At 43.4% G+C, this 22,337-nt stretch overlaps 1 protein-coding gene, 1 long non-coding RNA gene, 1 other non-coding gene and 1 pseudogene across 3 annotated transcripts in view; 1 reads left to right on the forward strand and 3 right to left on the reverse strand.

Moving 5' to 3' along the window:
* Positions 1-22,337, reverse strand: part of LOC139028380 (uncharacterized) — a 112,001-nt gene that overhangs the window by 40,063 nt on the left and 49,601 nt on the right. The gene's annotated exons all lie outside the window — the stretch shown is intronic.
* trnaf-gaa (transfer RNA phenylalanine (anticodon GAA)) lies at positions 3,167-3,239 on the reverse strand. The gene has a single exon. It is a non-coding gene; the product is annotated as a tRNA-Phe (tRNA).
* On the forward strand, positions 8,730-12,058 carry LOC111970675 (transmembrane and coiled-coil domains protein 2-like; annotated as a pseudogene).
* The window catches only part of LOC111970117 (G-protein coupled receptor 22-like), a 29,405-nt gene continuing 24,205 nt past the window's right edge, over positions 17,138-22,337 (reverse strand). The window contains exon 2 of the mRNA XM_070445614.1: positions 17,138-20,883. Within this exon, the coding sequence (XP_070301715.1) occupies positions 19,033-20,757 (1,725 nt within the window). The 5' untranslated portion in view covers positions 20,758-20,883 and the 3' untranslated portion in view covers positions 17,138-19,032. The remainder of the gene's footprint in view (positions 20,884-22,337) is intronic.

Here is a 22,337-nt window from a genome sequence, read left to right on the forward strand (position 1 = left end):
AGCATGTTTGCATGGATAGGAGTTTCAGCTTTCCATAGTGACATCACCGTGTGGTAAATTGGTTAATAAACCAATAACAAATAGATTCCAAACCTCTCTGTTTTCACTTTTCCCCTCCCCAATCAGACCACTCCCAGACAGTCCTAACAAAATTATTGCTTGAGAATTATGTTTTTTGCTAAAAAGCTATTTTTATAATGGCAATCTATTGCAGCAAGGTACTTAATTGTTACCTAGAAATTATTTAATATTGAAATAAAAACGGCTGCATTGGGCCTTTAAGAAACAGGAACAACAGCAGCTAAAAGAGTAACAGTTTTAAACACATCCTGACCGTGATCGTGGAGATCAACATTGCCACTGCCAGCAGGTGCTCTCAGGTCAGAGGTCATAGGTGAGAGGGTAAGGAGCTTAGAAGGAGCTTACATGCTTAGAACCGCATGTACTGTACACACATACTGAGAGGAATAGCAGGCGGTTTGAAACTTGGAATGAAAAAGTCTGGACAGTGAAAAATTGTGTGTTACGTGTTGGGGGAAGATGCCAACTTGAGACTTTCGCAACCGTGGTGTTGGACAGTGGTGGAGACTGTTACATTATAAGACCCTAGTTGTTGGAGGACACAGATATGGAGTCAGACTTTGCTTGGGTTATAACGAAGATGGACATTTTACAGCCAGCCAGAGTGATTTTAAAGTAGAGCAACCAATCATCACAGTCCACACTAACAGAACACACACATCATATGATCTAGCCTGCATCTAACTATGCCCACAAGCGCATTCACAGACATGAATAAACATGTCTCTCTCTCTCTCTTCTTCTCTCTCTCTCTCTTCTCTCTCTCTCTCTCTCTCTCTCTCTCTCTCTCTCTCTCTCTCTCTCTCTCTCTCTCTCTCTCTCTCTCTCTCTCTCTCTCTCTGCTCTCTCTCTCTCTCTCTCTCTCTCTCTCTCTCTCTCTCTCTCTCTCTCTCTCTCTCTCTCTCTCTCTCTCTCTCACACACACACACAAGCTACAGTATTTTCCTTGGAAGAGCAGCACGTGTACATCCATACTGACACACTGACATAGACACAGCTATCTTCTCTTCAGTATGGGTGTCTGTCTGATATGGATGGTGCTACCCCCTTCATCTCTGTCACTAAAGAGACGGTATAGAGAGAGTGCTTTAGGCCTGCGCACGTGTGGACTAACTGCTGGCAGCTCTTTCAGGACTTTATGGTTTTAAACACCAACATATGCAGGGCAAAGGGTCATGCAAATGTACTTAAGACTTTGGAAATGACCGACAAAGGTTGGGAGACAAAACTAAACTTAAGTAAAGTTAAACAAATAAACAGGCCAACCCACTGGCACACACTGGTTGAATCAATGTTGTTTCCACTTCATTTTAAATTAAATGACATTGAACCAATGTGGAATAGACGTCTGTCACCCAGTGGGAAAGCACTTTGTGTTGTTTAGTGTTAACTTATTCACAGAAAGATTTTTTTGAGTGTGTGTGTGTGTGTCGTGTGTGTGTGGTGTGTGTGTGTTGTGTGTGTGTGTGTGTGTGTGTGATGTGTGTGTGTGTGTGTGTGTGTGTGGTGTGTGTGTGTGTGGTTGTGTGTGTGTGTGTGTGTGTGTGCTGTAAGAGAGGAGCGACAGAACAGAATATCAGAGTAGGTAGACATAGACACAATGGAGAGATGATCCAAAGTGATTCAGCTAAATCTCACAATAAGCCAGACTGAGTGAATGCCCAAAAACTCACACACTGACAGACACTAGCACATTAACCCTCTCTAACACAATGAGAAGGTATAGAGGGTATAATCAAACCCTGAAAGGCAAATATGTACGCAGCCTACACCCAAATGTGGCACAAGAGATGGACCAAAAATAAGGTAATCTAATATCCACTCATATTGCTCTGCTCCCACAAATAATTGTTCATGAAGATGTTCAACCAACACTGTCAGCTACAATCATCAACACAACCACACTCAGAACGACACTCTCCCACAGTAGACTACACACACTACAGTATACTGCACGTGAGGAACACATGAAAGCCAATAAAGTGTGAGAAGTGGAAGAGACAGTGTGTTATGTGTTGTGTGTGTGGGTGTTGTGGTGTGTGTGTGTGTGTGTGTGTGTGTCTGTGAAAGAGAGAGTCTGAACCCAGTGCCCCCTAGAATTGACAGGTGAGACATGATGAGTGTGTGTGTGTGTGTGTGCGTGCGTGTGTGTGTTTGCATGCGTTATGAGAAACCGGCAACCTACAATCGTAAATTATTCATAAGTTAACCTGTTGTAAGTAGGCGTAATATGAGTGTCTTCAAACGTGTGCATAATATAAAGTCAGTTTGCTGTATTTGACGGGGTGCATATCGTACACTCAGAGTTGAATCTCAGGGGAGAGGTCTGTGGAAGATATTGCAACTGGGCTGGGTTGTCCATTCATAACCTATTATAAATACTTTTTTTGTCACTGGAATGTTCCTGCCCATGTTACAATGGTGCTTCAAATGGCCATGCAAATAAAACCCATATTAAACTGTCTTCATCTGGGTTTAGTAATAAGAACCCAAGAGAAAAGGGGTCAAGCTACTTTACTTTGTTCTGTTAGTTCCAAACTGCTGTAATCTGTTTAACTCCAACCTCCTTGGATCTATTTTGTCGTAATAAAACAATGTTTTAGTGTATTTGTGAGTACCGTCTGCTCTGTTGTATTGTAAAGCATGAATATCAGACAGCTGAACCCTCCTGTGAGTAGGGAGATGGAATGGTCTGTCTGGTATTACACAGGCCACAGTCAAAGAGCACCCTGAGTGGAAACTCAGTAAATGAATAGGTCAACATCGCCCCCTGCTGAAATCCTGTAACATCATTATTGAAGCTGCTTTATTGACAGTAGCCTACAGAAATTACAAGCGTATTTTTGCTGGATTCATTACATGATAGAATGGCAACGTTATTACATCATGGATTCAGGTACCAGGGTTGATCGAAAGTCTTACCAAATTAGCACCATTCGTTTACAATAACTTTAATTCTTTAAGAAGGGCTAAATTAAAAACATGCTTAAAAACATATACCGAGGTGCACACAGCGCACCTGTCGCAGTTTCCGAGTAATAAGGAAAATTAAGAAAGCAAGGCAAAAAAGGAAATTCCTACCAGCTGCCGAAACCCGGGATCGAACCAGGGACATTTAGATCTTCAGTCTAACGCTCTCCCAACTGAGCTATTTCGGCGCTCCTAATATGTAGTCCGTTGTGCATCTTTGACTGTACAACATGTGAAACGAAGACTGCAGTGGAATGGCCACAGGGTGCTGCTCAAACTCCAACAAAAACATGGTTGTTCAGGGCAAGGAAGGACACTAGTATATAATACAACTGCTATCGGCTTGGCAACGGTGAATCTAGGACATTTCTGCCGTGCGCTAACAAAACGCTACCAAGATTTGCCATTCCTAGCCAACCAGAGACGGCACCGATAGCAAGAAACGACCACCAAGAATTGTCCAATGACAGCAGAGCTGTGTAATTGGCCAATGGAGATAGAGCGAAGGCGGGACCTAGAAGAGGAGCGTTTCTTACGTAATTCGTCACTCATCTCTCTCTCCCATGAAAAATAATTTATCAGGAAAGTTTTAAAACGAAAGTATTTTTAGCACACTGTTGTAGGTGTCTTGCAGGTCGTTGCACTCATGTTTGTAGTGTAAAGAAGAGAGAAACAAATCAACACGGTAAAATCCTGCAGAATGATCTACATTTACATTTTAGTCATTTAGCAGACACTCTTATCCAGAACACCTTACAGTTAGTGCAATAGTCTTAAGATAGCTAGGTGGGACAACCACATATCACAGTCATAGTAAGTACATTTTTCCTCAATAAAGTAGCTATCAGCAAAGTCAGAGCTAGAAAGGGAGTAAAAATCTAGTGGTGCATATTTTATAATGGAAGAAATAATCTGCAGATGCTCACAGCTCCACACATCCATGCGTGTGTGATGTCAGTCAAGATGAATTGCAAGCCCAACCAGAGCCATGTATTTAGAGAGTTGGGCCAATACGGTTTCTGCATTATGATGCAGTTAAATGACACTTCAACGTTCTATGGCTGCAAACATTACATGGGGAATATAAAAACAATATTTACAGTGAGCATTGTGATGCTTTTACATGACACTACGTAAGGGATAATCAACGAGGTGCTATGCGTTCTATGGAAAATAATGAGCAACATGGAACAACACGCTACAGGAGTGGAACTGACCTTCCATGGAGTTGCATTATTTTCCAGAGAACACGCAGAGCCCTAAGTTGATGACCCCTTTTATACCATGGCTATAATTTAACCTGTTATGGCTGCAGGGGGCGTATTGGAAAAACTGGAAAATATGTGCCAATTTTCAAACGGCCTCTTAATCAATTTTTGCTCTTACAATATGCATATTAATATTAATATTGGATAGAAAACAATCTCTAGTTTCTAAAACCGTTCTAATTTTTTCTCTGAGTGGTACAGAAGTCATTTGGCAGCACTTTCCCTGACCAAGAAGTAGAATGTCAGAAATCTATGCTCGCTTCAACGTTATGCCTATACATGGTCATTATACGTAAGACCCTACGTACACTCCGTACGCCTTGCTCATGGGTGTTCAAGAGGTATGAGAGAGAAAATATTAGTGAATATCTTGTTCAGAGGTGAATAAGAGCTATTTCTTTGACGTGACCGACCACTTCCGGAATCTGAAGCGCGCGGCTTGGGAGTGATATTGTTTCTGTTTTGCTGCTGTTTGGACGGAACAATCTCCGGCTGGGTTTTTATTTGATAAATGAGACCATATCATCGTAATGTATGTTTTTTCAATATAGTTTAATCAGATTATTTGAATTTTTTCGGGAGTTTTGCCGTGTTTCGGCTCTGATTTTTTAACGTTGACAAATCCGGCCAGTCGACCAGTGCCAATGCTAAGTGAGAAGGGACAGTTGCCATCCTGACTCCAAACAACGACTCATCTGGACAAAGGAACCCTGATCAACATTCTGATGAAAGATCAGCCAAAGTAAGACCCAATTTATAATGTTATTTCATATATCTGTCGTGCATCAACTGGTCGTGCGCGCCCAAGTGTGCTGGCTATTGTGGCTATGCTAACATAGCGCTACATTTTGTTTTCGCTGTAAAACATTTAATAAATCGGAAATATTGTCTGGAATCACAAGAATCCTGTCTTTCAATTGCTGCACAGTATGTATTCTCAGATATGTTTTATGATGAGTAATTAGTTATTTGACGTTGGTGTCTGTAAATGTATGGCTGCTTTCGGTGCAATTTCTGATTGTAGCTGAAATGTAATTTATGATTTATACCATAAATATGCACATTTTTCAAAAAAACATATGCATACAATAAATATGTTATCAGACTGTCATCTTATGAAGTTGTTTCTTGGTTAGTGCTATATATATCTTTATTTGGTCGAATTAGTGATAGCTAGTGACGGAGTAAAAAACTGATGGAGTTAGAAAAGTGCTCTCTTTTGCTGACGTGGTTAGCTAATAGATTTACATATTTTGTCTTCCCTGTAAAACATTTTAAAAATCGGACATGTTGGCTTGATTCACAAGATGTCTACCTTTCATATGCTGTATTGGACTTGTTAATGTGTGAAAGTTAAATATAAAAAAAAAAATAGATTTTGAATTTCGCGCCCTGCACTTGAAATGGCAGTTGTCATAGGTGTACCTGTGTGGGGATTGCAGCCCAAACAGAACACATTTGCCACTAGAAATGTGTTCATTTTTAGGTAGAAATGTGTTCAACATCCACTGAAGTAGATAGCAAGTTTACTAGATAGCTACAGTAGTTGCCTTGGTAATCAAACAAACAGACTTGCTAGTTTAGCTAACCAAACCATCAGTCCTAGCTTGCTATTGTGTAAATCGAATTCAACAATACCAATACTGTTTTCAATTTGACTTTTGCGTTCAAAAGTATCTCAAACAAAACATGCAAAAATGAACTATAGCCATTGAATTCTACCATGCAAATATGCCATGCATTATAGGGTAATAATGCATGCTCTAGAATGTATTATTTGTATTATAGAATGAATTATAAACTGGGTGATTCAAGCCCTGAATGCTGATTGGCTGACAGCCATGGTATATCAGACTATACCATGGGTATGACAAAACATTTATTTTTACTGCTCTAATTAAGTTGGTAACCAGTTTATAATACCAATAAGACACTTCGGGGGTTTGTGATGTATGGTCACATACACGTGTTTAGCAGATGTTATTGCGGGTGTAGCGGAATGCTTGTGCTTCTAGCTCCGACAGTGCAGTAATATCTAACAAGTAATATCTAGCAATTTCACAACATATACCCAATACACGCAAATCTAAGTAAGGAATGGAATTAAGAATATATACATATATGGACGAGCGATGTCAGAGCGGCATGGACTAAGATACAGTAGAATAATATTGAATAAAGTATATACATATGAGATGAGTAACGCAAGATGTGTAAACATGATTAAAGTGACTAAGATACAGTAGAATAGTATAGAATACAGTATATACATACAGTTGAAGTCGGAAGTTTACATACACATTAGCCAAATACATTTAAACTAAGTTTTTCACAATTCCTGACATTTAGTCCTAGTAAAAATTCCGTCTTAGGTCCGTTAGGATCACCACTTTATTTTAAGAATGTGAAATGTCAGAATAATAGTAGAGATAATTATTTATTTCAGCTTTTATTTATTTCATCACATTCCCAGTGGGTCAGAAGTTTACATACACTCAATTAGTATTTGGTAGCATTGACTTTAAATTGTTTAACTTGGGTCAACCGTTTCTGGTAGCCTTCCACAAGCTTCCCACAATAAGTTGGGTGAATTCTGGCCCATTCCTCCTGACAGAGCTGGTGTAACTGAGTCAGGTTTGTAGGCCTCCTTGCTCGCACACGCTTTTTCAGTTCTGCCCACACATTTTCTATTGGTTTGAGGTCAGGGCTTTGTGATGGTCACTCCAATACCTTGACTTTGTTGTCCTTAAGCCTTTTTGTAACAACTTTGGAAGTATGCTTGGTGTCATTGTCCATTTGGAAGACCCATTTGCGACCAAGCTTTAACTTCCTGACTGATGTCTTGAGATGTTGCTACAATATATCCACATACTTTTCTTTCCTCATGATGTCCTCTATTTTGTGATGTGCACCAGTCCCTCCTGAAACAAAGCACCCCCGCAACATGATGCTGCCACCCCTCGTGCTTCACGGTTGGGATGGTGTTCTTCGGCTTGCAAGCCTCCCCCTTTTTCCACCAAACATAACGACGGTCATTATGGCCAAACAGTTCTATTTTTGTTTCATCAGACCAGAGGACATTTCTCCAAAAAGTACGATCTTTGTCCCCATGTGCAGTTGGAAACCGTAGTCTAACTTTTTTATGGCAGTTTTGGAGCAGTGGCTTCTTCCTTGCTGAGCGGCCTTTCAGGTTATGTCGATATAGACTTGTTTTACTGTGGATATTGATACTTTTGTACCTGTTTCGTCAGCATCTTCACAAGTCCTTTGCTGTTGTTCTGGGATTGATTTGCACTTTTCGCACCAAAGTACGTTCATCTCTAGAGAGAACGCGTCTCCTTCCTGAGCGGTATGATGGCTGCGTGGTCCCATGGTGTTAATACTTGCGTACTATTGTTTGTACAGATGAACGTGGTACCTTCAGGTGTTTGGAAATTGCTCCCAAGGATGAACCAGACTTGATGTCAAGCAAAGAGGCACTGAGTTTGAAGGTAGGCCTTGAAATACATCCACAGGTACACCTCCAATTGACTCAAATGATGTCAATTAGCCTATCAGAAGCTTCTAAAGTCATGACATAATTTTCTGGAATTTTCCAAGCTGTTTAAAGGCACAGCCAAATTAGTGTATGTAAACTTCTGACCCACTGGAATTGTGATATAGTGAACTATAAGTGCAATAATCTGTCTGTAAACAATTGTTGGAAAAATTACTTGTGTCATACACAAAGTAGATGTCCTAACCAACTTGCCAAAACTATAGTTTGTTAACAAGACATTTGTGGAGTGGTTGAAAAACAAGTTTCAATGACTCCAACCTAAGTGTATGTAAACCTCCGACTTCAACTGTATGAGATGAGTAATGCAAGATATGTAAACATTATCAAAGGGACTATTGTTCCATTACTTAAAATGGCCAGTGATTCCTAGTCTATGTCTATAGAAAGCAGCCTCTAATGTGCTAGTGATGACTGTTTAACAGTCTGATGGCCTTGAGATAGAAGCTGTTTTTCAGTCTCTCGGTCCCAGCTTTGATGCACCGATACTGACCTCACCTTCTGGATGATAGAGGGTTTAAAACAACAATGAGTGTGGTCACATGCGCACAATAATGTGTTTATTGTGGATAGTCTTATTAATGTAATAGTTTGTTTAAAACCGAAAAAGTGATTTCTCTAATAATCCTGTTTACATTGACACATCAGAAATCAGACTACCTGATGACGCTGATAAATGCACAACATCGGCAATCAAAATGATGGTTCTACCATTTTTGGGAAGCATATTTGATTCTGAGTTCGGACATAAAGTTTGTATGTGAAAACTACTTCTAAGACACATACATTCAGTTGTTCTGAAAACACTTCACTCGCGCTAAAGAGGGAGGCTCACTCGGATGGTTCTAGCAAATATGCAGATCAAATACACCGCTGGAACGCCGATTAAGGTGATTACATGTCCTAATCATTTGAAAGATAGCTCAGAAAACCAGGTGTTTTAATTAATCGGCATATGCTTACTTCGATTTTGACCTTGAGCTGTTACCATGAATATTGCATAATCAGTTTAATATCAAATCATTAGAATGCATGTAAACATACCCAATGTTGTACAGAGCCATGTATTTAAAGAGTTGGGCCAATGCAGTTTCTGCATTATGGTGTATTTACTTAACACTTCAACATTCTATGGCAGCCATGCTACTGTAGCTCTCCATTAACAGTACATGGGGATTATTTAAAAAATACGGTAAAACTGAATGTCTATGAGTCTTGTGATGCATTTACATAACACTACAACATTTTATGGTAGCCATGTTATCTTCCTATTAACATTAAATGGGGATTATTTTAACAATGCTATGTAAATATTTTAAAAATGTTATGTAACTGAACGTCTTGTCTATACATTCAAAAAGTTGTCCTAACTCTATGGCTTTGATGTTGTTCAGTCCTGTGTCATAATCAGTGTAATTACCAGATACATTCTATTCCATAAAAGGAAAATCCTGTAACCTGGTGATGTCATAAGTGGTCTACAAAACAATTTGAAGCTATGGCAATTTGAACTATGCAGTTATGGGTCCCTAATTTATTTATTTTTTCTTTAAAGGTAAGACAGTTGTACTCATATTTTCCCAAAATCAACCGGATACTTCATTCGTTGAAATTAGCATTGAACGGAGGGGAAATCTATTAATTGATAGTACAGATTTTTGTCCATATAATTATGGTTAGAATCAATGCACTGTACATCATGATTTCTTAGTTAAGTAGTTTATGCACTGTTAAAATTGTATTTATACACATCGTCCTGTTGAAAGGCAGCTCTGTCAGGAGCCTACTGTATATGAGCCATGCTGAAGATCTGAGACTGGGGGCTGGAGGTTGGGCGAGGAAAAAATCACCACATCTGTCATTGTGATGTTTTTTTTGCTTTAAAGAGATATTTTACCGTCTAATGCAGCCCTCGCATAAATTATGCTCACTCCACTCTCTTTGCCTGCACTCTATCACGCCTGCCTCCCCACCGCTGGCCCTTTTAGCTGGATTAGAGCGAGGTGACAATGTTGGGCCTGCCCCCCTCAGCCAGCCATGGTGCCTCTGACACCTCTCACATCAGCATAGATGGGGCAGGGGCTGTGGCAGAGATGGGAGCTGTGGACAGAGGGGCTGAAGGGTCAGTGGTTGTCGAGGTGCAACGAACACACACTGCTCTGGAGAAGCTGCAGCAGAAGATCACTGAGCAGATTCGCATAGAACAGGAGGCACGAGATGACAACGTGGCTGAGTACTTCAAGCTGGCCCACAATGCCAACAGGCATCAGGCTTTCCGTATCAGACAGGTGTTGAAGAAGAAGAACCAGAAGTCTGCACAGACCATCACCCACCTGCACAAGAAGCTAGAGCATTATCGCAAGAAGTTGAAGGAGCTACAGCAGGTGTGTGTGTGTGTGTGTGTGTGTGTGTGTGTGTGTGTGTGTGTGTGTGTGATGTGTTGTGTGTGTGTTGTGTGAGAGAGAAACAGAGAGAGAGAGAGATGGGTCCTCCATGTCTCAGTGGTCTTCTTTTGAGTTTGCACCGTTTCCCCTTTCACATTACCTCCTTCTCCTTATAGCATGGTCTAGGCCAGCAGCATAAGGATGTGCTGGTGGACATGCAGCAGGGGCTGAAGGATGTAGGGGCCAACGTACGAGCAGGGATCAGTGGCTTTGGTAGAGGTGTGGTGGAGGGGGTCAAAGGAGGGGTGTCAGAACTTACCCATACTGCTGAGGTATCTAAGCCAAAAGAGTTTTCCAGCTTGATCTGCAACAAATTCGACAGCACAGACACCATAGAGGACACGGTAGAGGGGCATTCAGACGACGCACCCCTGAGTGGCAGCTTCACCTTGGCCTCCAGCCCCAAGTACGGCAGTGATGACGAGTGCTCCAGTGACGGCAGTGATGACGAGTGCTCCGGGGCCGGGGGACAAGGGGGGATGTTAGGGCTGGGGCCGGCCAGGCTGGATGGGCACCACCATCACAGTTCCTGGGACAACCAGCCGGTAGGCCTGCAGGAGATCAAGGCCAGCCAGGCCCACATGGAGGACGCCATCGAGGACATGAAGAGTCAGCTGCAGAGTGACTACTCCTACATGAACCAGTGCCTGCAGGAGGAGAGATACAGGTATGAGCGACTGGAAGAGCAGCTGAATGACCTGACAGAGCTGCACCAGAAGGAGATGTCCAACCTGAAACATGAGCTGGCCAGCATGGAGGAGAAAGTGGCCTACCAGTCTGATGAGATAACCCGAGACTCTCAGGTAAAGAGGCAGACACTGTGTATAAGCAGCTGTGTAGTGGAGGGTAAACACATGTAAATGCATTTTATTCACCTTTTTTATTTTGAATATTTACCCACCTTTTACAGAAAAATGCAATGAAAGTTTAGGGAGCATTACTTTACTCACTGCGAACTACGATCAGCGGTTACCAACCATTTTTTTTTTACCACTACAGCACTGTGTATAAGATGTACTGAAACACACTGACGTACCACACACCCCCGCAGCTCCCGCAAGGCAATATTTTGGAGGTCCAGATAGAAAATGAACACGTCATACATTTTTAGAATGACAGGAAATTAGCTATAAAACTGCAAAATGTTCTCTCAGCCTCGTGGCAAAATATGTAGAATAGCAGGAAATTAGCTTTAAAAATTCTAAATTCTCAGCCTCATTGCAAAATATGTAGAATAGCATGAGATTAGCTATAAAACTGCTCATCTTTCTCACAGCCTCATGGCAAAATGGGCTCCTCAAGTATGATTGCAGATCAGAGCCTATACTGTAGTACCCCTGAAGCTGTTGGAACTTTATGTTTGGTGTGTTTGTATTTGTACATATTATGTTATATGTGTGTGTTTGTACAGGAGGCGGTGGAGTCATGCCTGACCCGCATCACTAAGTTGGAGCTGCAGCAGCAGGTGGTGCAGTTGGAGGGTGTGGAGAACGCCAATGCCCGCGCCCTGCTGGGCAAACTCATCAACATTATCCTGGCTGTCATGGCCGTAGTGCTGGTGTTCGTCTCCACCCCAGCCAACTTCATCACTCCGCTCATAAAGACCCAAGATCGGGGGGCCGCCACCATCCTACTGGCCCTTTTTCTGTTCGTCCTTTGGAAGCACTGGGACTTCCTGGTGCTCTGGCTACTGCCAGGCTGAGCCCTCCACAGGCCAACACCTACACACATTGTTTAAACTTGACCTACCACCTATGAGATATAAATAAATCTTGATACATATGTGGCTGAGAAGATAAGCTTTAAAAAAATATATACATATTTTTCAACACAAATTGTACCCGCATTTAATCCAAATATTTTTAAACAATATACAGAATATAAAATGTTTTTTTCATCTCATTAAATTGGGAAAATGACCTCCCCAGTAACAAATGTAGGCCAAGGAAAGCCTACACTGCTGCCTGCAACATTGAACCACTCCAGAATGCCTGACTCATTATTCTGATGTTGCAGGCAGCTAATAATTTTTTTGTAATCAATTTAATTCAGCACTTAATCAGATCCACGAGGAGCCTAATGAATAATTCAGTGTCGTCCTCTGAGAACCTCCTGGGGTCAAAAACAAACGCTTTTCTGACAGGCAGCTAGCTAGCTACGTCACACAACCGCCACACTGCTGCACACCTCAGCAAGAATAGAATCTGAACTTAATAGTTGCCTGCCCTACAGTAGCTTGCTTGAATTTGGAGACTGAGCAATTAGACTATAGGCTGCCGCAGTGCAATATACTGTATATAATATCTAGAGGTGGTTGTGGTTTCAAAACTATGGGCTAGTGTGGAACACAGTTGTGTAAATCTGTTCTTTGATTGTGGGTGTAAGTTGGGTGTAAATAAAAAATCAATAGGCCTACAAAGCAAGCCTAGGTGGAATTGGCCTGTCTGACCTACTTTTCTAGGCTACATGCTCTCCACAGGCAAATTCTAATGAAAATGGCCTTGCTGACAGTCTACCTTTCTAGTTTTTCCCACAGCCTGTGGTTGGTACATGCGTAGGAGCATTGCCATGCTTAGGCTATATGCTGTTACAGGCGAGAGCTTCGGTAGTTGTGGGGGTGGTGGTTTAGCTCACAGATGCATCACTATGCATCTACATTCTCATCCAGTGTTGACTCTAACCATAAGTGTTTATTCTATCTCTAAATTCATTAAAGGCCCATGCACTCAAAAACTAGATTTTTTTGTGTTTTATATACACTGATGTTGAGTTGCACTCTACAAGGTGTCGAAAGCATTCCACAGGAATGCTGGCCTATGTTGACTCTAATGCTTCCCACAGTTGTGTCAAATTGGCTGGACGTCCTTTGAGTGGCGGAACATTCTTGATACACACAGCAAACTGTTGAGCGTGAAAAACCCAGCAGCGTTGCAGTTCTTAACACAAACCGGTGCGCCTGGCACCTACTACCATACCCCGTTCAAAGGCAGTTACATTTTTTGTCTTGCTCATTCACACTGAATGGCACACATACCTAATCCATGTCTCAATTGTCTCAAGGCTTAAAAATCCTTTAACCTGTCTCCTCCCCTTCATCTGTACTGATTGAAATGGAATTAACAAGTGACATCAATAAGGGATCATTGCTTCCGYCTGGATTCACCTGGTCAGTCTATGTCATGGAAAGAGTGTTCTTGATGTTTTGTATACTCAGTGTATGTTTCCACAGTATGAGGTTGGAATAATACTGTGAAATTGTGAACATTATGATAACGCCCTTTTGGTATAAGAGCGGTTTGAAAAGAAATTTCAATCTGTTTAGGTTGGATGGAGTTTTGGCCTGCCTGCTGACATAATCAAGTAGTAAATTAGTTAATAGACCAATAAGAAAGATAGTTCCAAACCTCTGCCAATAACAGCTAGTTTTCAATTTTCCACTCCCCACTCAGACCACTCCCAGACAGTCCTAGCAAAAATCTTGCTTGAGAAATTGCTCTTTGCTAAGAAGCGATTTTTGTATATTTTTGACCATTTTAATTGAAAACATTCACAGTAAGGTACTTAATTGTTACCCAGAAATGATTTGATATTGAGATGAAAATGGCTGCATTAGACCTTTAAAGCAGAGACTTGCATTTCTAATGGAGGGGGCTATGCAGTGCTTTCTCTTTGTTACTCACTGTGTCCTGTTCCTCTCTCTCCCTCCCCTCCAGTCTTCCTGCCTTTCCCACTAATCCCACTTTCCCCTCCTATTTTCTCTTTCTTCGCATCCGTGCTCCCCACTCCTCCCTATCTCTCGCTCTCTCTCTCTCTCTTTTTCTCCTGCTTCTATTCTTGCCAATCTCTCTCTTTTCTTTCTCTCTCTCACTCTAACACACACTCTCTCTGCTGTTTTTCTCCCTCTCTTTCTACCTCTCCCGTTTCTCTCTCCCCCAAGGTGACTTTCATTCCTATATAGGCACTGCAGAGGTTTTCCTTTGTTCTGGAAGGCATAAGAGATGAGAGAGATGAGGAACAAAGACTAAGGGGGGAAAGAGAAGGAAAGGGATGAGATGAAGGACAGAGTTAGGTATAGAGAAGGGAACTAATAGGATTAACAGAGGGGTAAAAATCCTTATTGTTATTTGTCGCGTAACCATATCAGTATGGTGCACACACATGCACACCCACACAAATACAAAACAACAACATACTGGACGTTAACAATCTGGCTTAATAAGGTAAGGAGGGTGTTAAGAGGAGAGGTGAGTTGGAGTGTATAGTAATGGAAGGTGTCAGTAGAGGGCAAGTTTACCTGAACACACCAGCATTCATTTTCATTAGCTTCCTATTGTCACAGCATTGTAGAGAGGGAGGAAGGGATAACATATTTTTATTAAAGAAGAGCAGAGTGGCTGCAGTCAGCAGTAAATACTGTAAGAATCTGGGACAGAGATGCTAAATTTAGGGATCAGAGAAAGAAGAGGGAGTGGGCTAGCAAGGAGTGAAGAATGGAGTAGGGCTATTGTAGGATAACTTTTATGCCATCTATATGGATGTATGATCTCTGTGGTAATTTGTTTCTGCACAGGGTGAACTTTAAATTACTCTATCCAAAGGAATTGTATTGTCCTCTCAGGAATTCTGTCTTATTTACATTGGTCTCATCCCCCACACCAGCCATTAGATGCTGTAACATCCTGTGGAGATTGGGCCTGGGTGGTCAGGTTACTGTAAACTTGGTATCGTTTGAATGGTTAATGGTGGTGGTTGGATTTGGTTTGAAAAAGTTACATTTTCAAATGTTATAAATATAATGAAATTACACTCTTTGTTCAGTCTCTTAACCTGCAGCCTGTCCATGGATGAAGGTTGTATAATCAAATCTAATTTCCTAGGCTTCTAGGCATTTTCTTTGTTCATGCTTTGTCTTGAAAGTAAACCTTAGGATCTATATGCCTACAATTATGCTTAGTTTATGTCAGTATTGCTTTGTAACTTATATTTTATGTCTTGTATGTGTATCCATTCATTTTACAAAGTTATTAAATAATACTTGCTTTGATATTCACTTTCTTGATATTAGTCAGCCATACCCATAATGCTTGATTGAACATGGTTTTACTGTAATATTTAATGGAGTCAGAGGGCATAGGCCCACCCATGGCTGCACCCCTGCTCAGCCATGTGAAATCCATAAATTGAGGGCTAGTTTATTTATTTCAATTGACTGATTTCCTTCTATGAACTATAACTCAGTAAAATGTTTGAAATGGTTGTGTGTTGCGTACATGTTTTTGTTCAGTGTATATGTCTTTGCAAGGAAAGTCAAACTCTCCACAAGGAGGGGATAAACCAACGTGTCGACCATTTTACAAGGTTGATTTTGAAGTCAGACAGCAGGACTCCCTCATCACGAGACTGTGAGCCTGACTCACGTCTGCTACGTTAGCCTGCACAAAACATTGGTGACAAACCTAGCAAACTTGGGGCCTTAATCAGACACATCATTTATATTTCACAGCACAATCTGATTTGACTAAATGTTATGCTGTTTTCAAATGAAACAAAATACCTTGTTAAAGCTTTTAGAATGGATTTGTTTGTTTGAGCATGCAGAGTGGTGTTACATTGGTAATCAATTACGTTTTTCTTTGTGTGTCAAACTCATTGCAATATTAATAGAAATTGCATGTCAATAACTTGTTCATGATTCATATTTTTTGCCCCATGTCGTCAAATTGGAAGAACCACTTTTCACAGAGTGCTGTCATAAATATTAATCAACTAGATGAAAATTGTAACTGAGATTGGTCTTAAAGGAAATGACATCAACAGTCAATTAAATATTTTCAAACTCATTACATGCATCATACTGAGTGCCTTTAGGTCCTATAAGAGCTCTTCACACTAACCATCAAACAACACCAATCCTGAACGCTGTCAACGCCACTCAACACTAACTGGGATTCATTTAAGATACTCTTTGAAGAGGTAGGATTTCAGACATTTTCAGAAGATGGGCAGGGACTCCTTGTCCTAGCTTCAGGGGAAGCTGGTTCCACAATTGGGGTGCCAGGACACAGAAGAGCTTTGACTGGGCTGAGCGGGTTCACCCCCCATAGGGGTGAGATGGCCAAGAGACCAGAAGTGGTCTCAGGTTGAAATGTAGTGTTTGAGCATAGCTTGAAGGTAGCGAGGGGCAGTTCCTCTTGCTGTTCCGTAGATAACCACCATGGTCTTGTAGTGGATGCGAGCCTCGACTGGAAGCCAGTGGTGTGCGTATGAGCGGGGTGACATGGGAGGACTTGGGAAGGTTGAACACCCGATGGGCTGTGGCATTCTGGATAGGTTGCAGGGGGTTGATGGTAGTCTAGACAGGAGATTACAATAGCTGTGCAGAGTTGATTGACAGGAAGACAGGTGCATGATGGGACTGGATGTGCTCTCTCTCCCACACACGTTCAAGCTCCTCCCTCTATCTCTCTGTAAGCTACTCACTATGTAAATGAGAAAGCATGCGTGCATGTTGGCATGTGCACGTGGCAGCTCAGGAGCAGTGATGAGTGAGAGTGTGTGCTACAGGGACAACCTAATAACTCTTTATGAACCCTTTTTTCTAATAGTGTGCGGTTAAAAATATCAACTGTTCTATCAGATAGGAGACAGTTGTTGAGAGTGTGTGAATATAGTCCTATGTGGATATTTGTAAGGAATAAATTCAGGGAATTTAAGTTAGAAAAATTTACTCTTGAACACTTACATGGTCCATTCAAACAAATGATTGGCACAAAAGCATACAGTAAATAGTCTATTTCTTTAATACAGACTTTGTTCTTTTCTAATAAGAAATACAATACAATAACACAGTATAAATAATATACAATACTATCATATCTCTATATACATGACCATAAATGTACAGTACACATATACAGAAACACAATACATTTAGATGTTTGAGCTCTTCCACGTTTGTCTTCTCAACGGCTGATATTATGGCCAACAGATGACTGTTGCAACCCAAAACACTCCTTCCACTCAAACCCCTAAGAGCTAGATATTAGAGTATTTACATCCCTGATCATGTACATATATATAAATACACAGGAATCCATTCCATCCGTCTGGCTCCAAAGTGAAGAAAGAGGGAACAAGGGGAGAGAAAAATGACCTATATTATAGTACCCAACAAACAAGCCTGAAAAAACTCCTTCACACTTGAGAGCCATACATAGTCTACCCAAACTGTTGATCATATGTAGCCTACCTGCATGGCAATAACTAAGCTAATACCTATTAGAATAAGTGAATGAGGGCTGGTCCAAGGGTGTGACTGATGTTCAACATGCTTCAGAGGGAGATTGATATAAATCCCTGAGGAGGAGGGAGACACAGAGAGAAAACAACCCCCAAGAGCTGCTCCAGGACCTGTTTATCTTTGGGGCCTGGGGTGGTTCACAGCGGTGTTCCACTCTGTTGACTTGTCCCATTGATAAACAGTTGTGAGGGTTACCAAATATTGCCCTTTGATTCCTAAAAGTCCTCTATAAAATGTATATTTCACTAGTAAATGAACATGTTCTAATCACATGGTTACAGTTCTACATGGTTAGGAGGTTATCTTCGCAGGTATCATGTCAGGTACTCCACCCATATCGCCATGGCAACAGGGCATTGCAGTCAATCAACAGGTGAAGTCCTTCCCTCTACTGTAGTCTAGCCCATGAGAACAAGCATGAGAACAATCCCACAATGCTTTGTTCACATCCTCAGGGAGGTCAAAGATTATCTATTATATTGATAAGATAGTCAAGTGACCGCTCTCACGTGCCAAGATGCCACGTGCGTCCACTTATATCAGTGAATTCTTAACAACCTAACCACTTCGAAACTTTAATACGATCAAATAAGCCTCATGTAGCAAATGATCAATTAAATTTTTTGTTGACCAAATTTGACACTCTCTCATTGACCTCAATAAAAAAATTCCTCACTTCGTAGTCTTATTTTCGTGAACAGATTTTTCTCGCTTTGCCTTTTCCTCTCTGGGGAGGCTCAGCCACTGTTGACGCTTTATTGCACATGATCACACACACACACACACACACACACACACACACACACACACACACACACACACACACACACACACACACACACACACACACACACACACACACACACACACACACTACATTCTTGTAAACACAATACACATACAGTAAAACATTCAGAACCATGGGAATCAATTAGGAACTGAATTAAGGCATGACTAATCAAATTATAAAATGTCACTGGATATTGACTCTCACTGAGTTCTGTGTGCAGGTATATATTGTGTGCTTACTTGCTCCGTGAATGACTACAGGTTGATCAATGTGCATGCATGTATGGATTGTGTGGATTGTTGCTGTTTACCTGTACTGGAATGTATATAAAGTAACTAAGGTTGTGGTGGAGCAGGTGATGTCACATATTGCTTGGTAGCTTGGTGTTGCCATGGAGACGGAGCAGGCATCTTGCCTGGGGGACTAATGAGGAGCTGTGTATATCACAGAGCAGGTCTGACATTAATTAGAGCTCTGGGCTCACCTGCCCTCCTCGATGGAGGGAGGAGCTAATGATGTCACCTGACCTTTGTCAACTATCACATGTACGCATACACACAGACACAGACAGACAGACACACACACAAACAAACACACACACATACACACAGACACACACCCTCTCATTCTCTCACAGCCACTGTCAGACAGTTACTGGTGGCGTCACTGCCCTCCAGTCGAGGCTTGCGTCCCTTCCTCTGTCCTCCCCCCTCCACCCAGGAGTTGAGAATAACAGTTCCCCCGCTGGGTGCTGGGTCCACCTGCAGCAGGGACACCACCCTCTTCTTGACACGGGTCTTCAGCGCTTTACGCAGCTTCTGTCTGGTGAAGGCATAGAGCAGCGGGTGGAAGATGGTGGTGCCATATGCCATGGCCAGGAAGCAGAGCCTCACACGTACCAGGCTGTCACTGGGGCCCAGGCACAGGATCAACACGTTGACCATGGACAGAGGAGCCCAGCAGCCCAGGAAGGTGGAGATTATGATAAGGGACATCTTGAAGACTCTCCGCTGGCGTTCCCGCCGGTCTCGGTGACGCCTCACGGCCCGCCTCAAGGCAATGATGGCTGACACAGAGGCCTGGACACCTGGGCGGTCTGCCGCCACCGGCGGGGGGGAGATGGCGTCAGTGGAGGTAGGGGCCTGGGAGGCAGGGGTCGCTGGGGTGGTGGCAATGGGGGTGGTGGCGGCGGTGTTGGTGACCCCCGTGGCCCCGCTGTCAGAGATGACCAGGGGCATAGAGGAGAAGGGTGGGGGGGAGGTGGGGGTGGGAGATGGAATGAGGGGCGGGTGGGTGAGGTGCTGGTTCTGGCTGGAGGAACCTCCCCCCTCTGTGGCCAGACTCAGCCCCTTCCTCCTTTGTCTCCGCCTGCGGATCCTGCAGCCTGAGTCCTTATTGGAGGCCCGTGGGCCCCTCTTGATGTGGGTGCCGATGCGGATGTTGAGGGCCTGCAGGATGCGGTAGTATGTGAACAGCATGACAATGACGGCGATGAAGAAGCAGGGCACTTGCAGAAGAAGGTGGTAGTACATGGCCAGCCCCGTGTGGTAGCCCTGCCCCCCTACACACAGCAATGTCCGATTCTGCCACACTGGCGGCAGGTGGTGGGAATAGTAGGGAGTAGAGGGGGAGGAGGGGGTGAGGGTCAGCCCAGTAGGGTTTAGCCGAGTGGGGGTCAGCCCAGTAGGGGTCTCAGGGTCAGATTCTGGGCCAGAGGTTAGATCCCCCATGTCCATCTCCCCCCCTCCTCTTCCTCCCTCGCTGTCTTCCACCTCCACCCCAGAGAAGAAGAAGTCCCCCTCCAGGAAGGGCAGGAAGAAGACGGCCAATGACATGGCCCAGACAGCGGCCAGGAGGAGTGCAGCTCGCCGCGGGGTCAACAGCCGTGTGGCTGGCCGGACGGAGATGTCGTAGCGGTCCAGGCTGATGACCAGCACATTAATGGCCGTGGCCACACTGGTGAAGGTGACGCAGGCCTCATGGAAGCAGCACAGCGTAGCCAGGCTGCCCCCGCCACTACCGTCTGCTGGGAGCAGGATGACCGCCACAGTCAGCGGCAGACACAGCACACACACCAGGATGTCCAGCACGTGCAGGCTGACCGTGACCATGTTGCTGACCGAGTCGACCAGGTTGGACTGGGCGCAGTAGAGCACCAGCACGGTCAGGTTGCTGCTGAATCCCAGCACCAGCTCCAGCATCAGCACACTGGTGAGGGACACCTGAAAGCCCAGGGGTAAGGGGGGGCTCCAGCCCTCCTCAGCCCCCAGCGAGTCCCCTCCCTCCAGAAGCCCCGTCCCCTGCCCATCGCTAGTCTCCAGAAGCTTGCTGTAGACCTCGGTCTCCATGGACACCGCGGCACTCGCTCACGCATAGCAATGGCCACGCCAGCCCATTTCCCGCCCTCTCCCTTTCTCTTGGCTGTGACGGGACCCCAATGAGGGTGATTGAGTGGTGTGCAGCTCTCGGAAATTCTGTGGCGAGAGAGGGAGAGGGAATTGCTCAGTTTAGCTAGTATCACCACATTCAAATATAGCACATCCTAAGTCTCCAACAACAAATGTGTGACAAACATGTTATTTTTCATGAAATAGAGTGCAGCTATGAGAAGAAACAACAGTAACAGTGTGATCAGTTTTCTTGGCAGCTGACTGTATAGACTAGGCTAGAGGTATGATGTATGATGAGAGCTGAGACAACAACATGTGTCATGGAGGCAGTGGAAATAGTTCTGGGGGTGGGAGTACTTTCCTCTCTCCGAGGGTGGCACAGAGTTAATAGGTGTGTGTGTGTGTGTGTGTGTGTGTGTGTGTGTGTGTGTGTGTGTGTGTGTGTGTGTGTGTGTGTGTGTGTGTGTGTGTGCTGTGCAGTGAGGGGTGAACAGATGGAGGTAACACAAACAGCCCACAGCTTTTAAACAAGCCATCAGGGAGATATTGGCCTACAGAACTCCCTACCTTCTGTATAGTTCTGCCTGGCTGTATCCCTGAACCAGTAAGGAGGAGCTGCATATCTCACTGCTCACACTCTGAGTGAGTGGGTGGGCGGTTCATCCTTACACAACATACATCCTCCATTAACTAGGTCAGATAACATACATACATTATGAAAAAGCCTGCTTTTAGCAAAAAAATACTCATAATATATGTCCAGATACAAGACAAGCACTTTTCCAATGATTTTGGTGATGATTAATCTACATATGAGTAGTCTTTCTCTGCCCACAGACGATTGTGATGCACAACCATGAGAAGGTGAAACACAATTTAAAAAATGTACAAAACCATTAAACACCCTCTAAACCTTTCTTCACTTAATTTCACCACCCGTGTAAAACTGTGGATAGCTAACGAGAGGAGAGGTTTGCCATGATAATGAGCAGGTTTCAGTGTTCCTCATTGGGCTGCGTTGGAGAGCTCGCGGGGCTTGTCGACCTAGCCCAGGCCCAACCGAGTGTGGCAGTCAATAGTTTTCAGAGAGACACGTAATGAAGACGAATGATCCACAGACAGTGGCACATAAACAAGGCTAACGGGGATGGAGGACCCAGCAGCAGCACCCGCCCATCTCATTTCGCTCTTCTGTCTGTTTCTTCGGGAGCCTTGCCCTGCCTCCCTCCATCTTATGTTGTCCTAGTTGGCACATATTGACTTTCAAGTTGGATTCACTCACAGACATACGGTTCTGCATTATGCTCAGAACCTTATGCAACCCAGTTGAATTGGTTAAACTAACTCCTTAGCTTGAAATATCCCCACCCACCCACACCATCCAATTGCTAGCTTTTAAGTGGCTGCTGTAGCTGGCTAAAGGTTGTTTCAAAAAGGCTGTCACATGTTTACAAGACAAAGGACCAGAGATCTAGGGCTCTATTTTCAGCTGGCGCTAAGGAGTCGCAAGAATCAAAGCAGGTTAGTTTGCAATTTCG

Source organism: Salvelinus sp. IW2-2015, linkage group LG11, assembly GCF_002910315.2.
Source record: "Salvelinus sp. IW2-2015 linkage group LG11, ASM291031v2, whole genome shotgun sequence".
NCBI lineage: Eukaryota > Metazoa > Chordata > Actinopteri > Salmoniformes > Salmonidae > Salvelinus > Salvelinus sp. IW2-2015.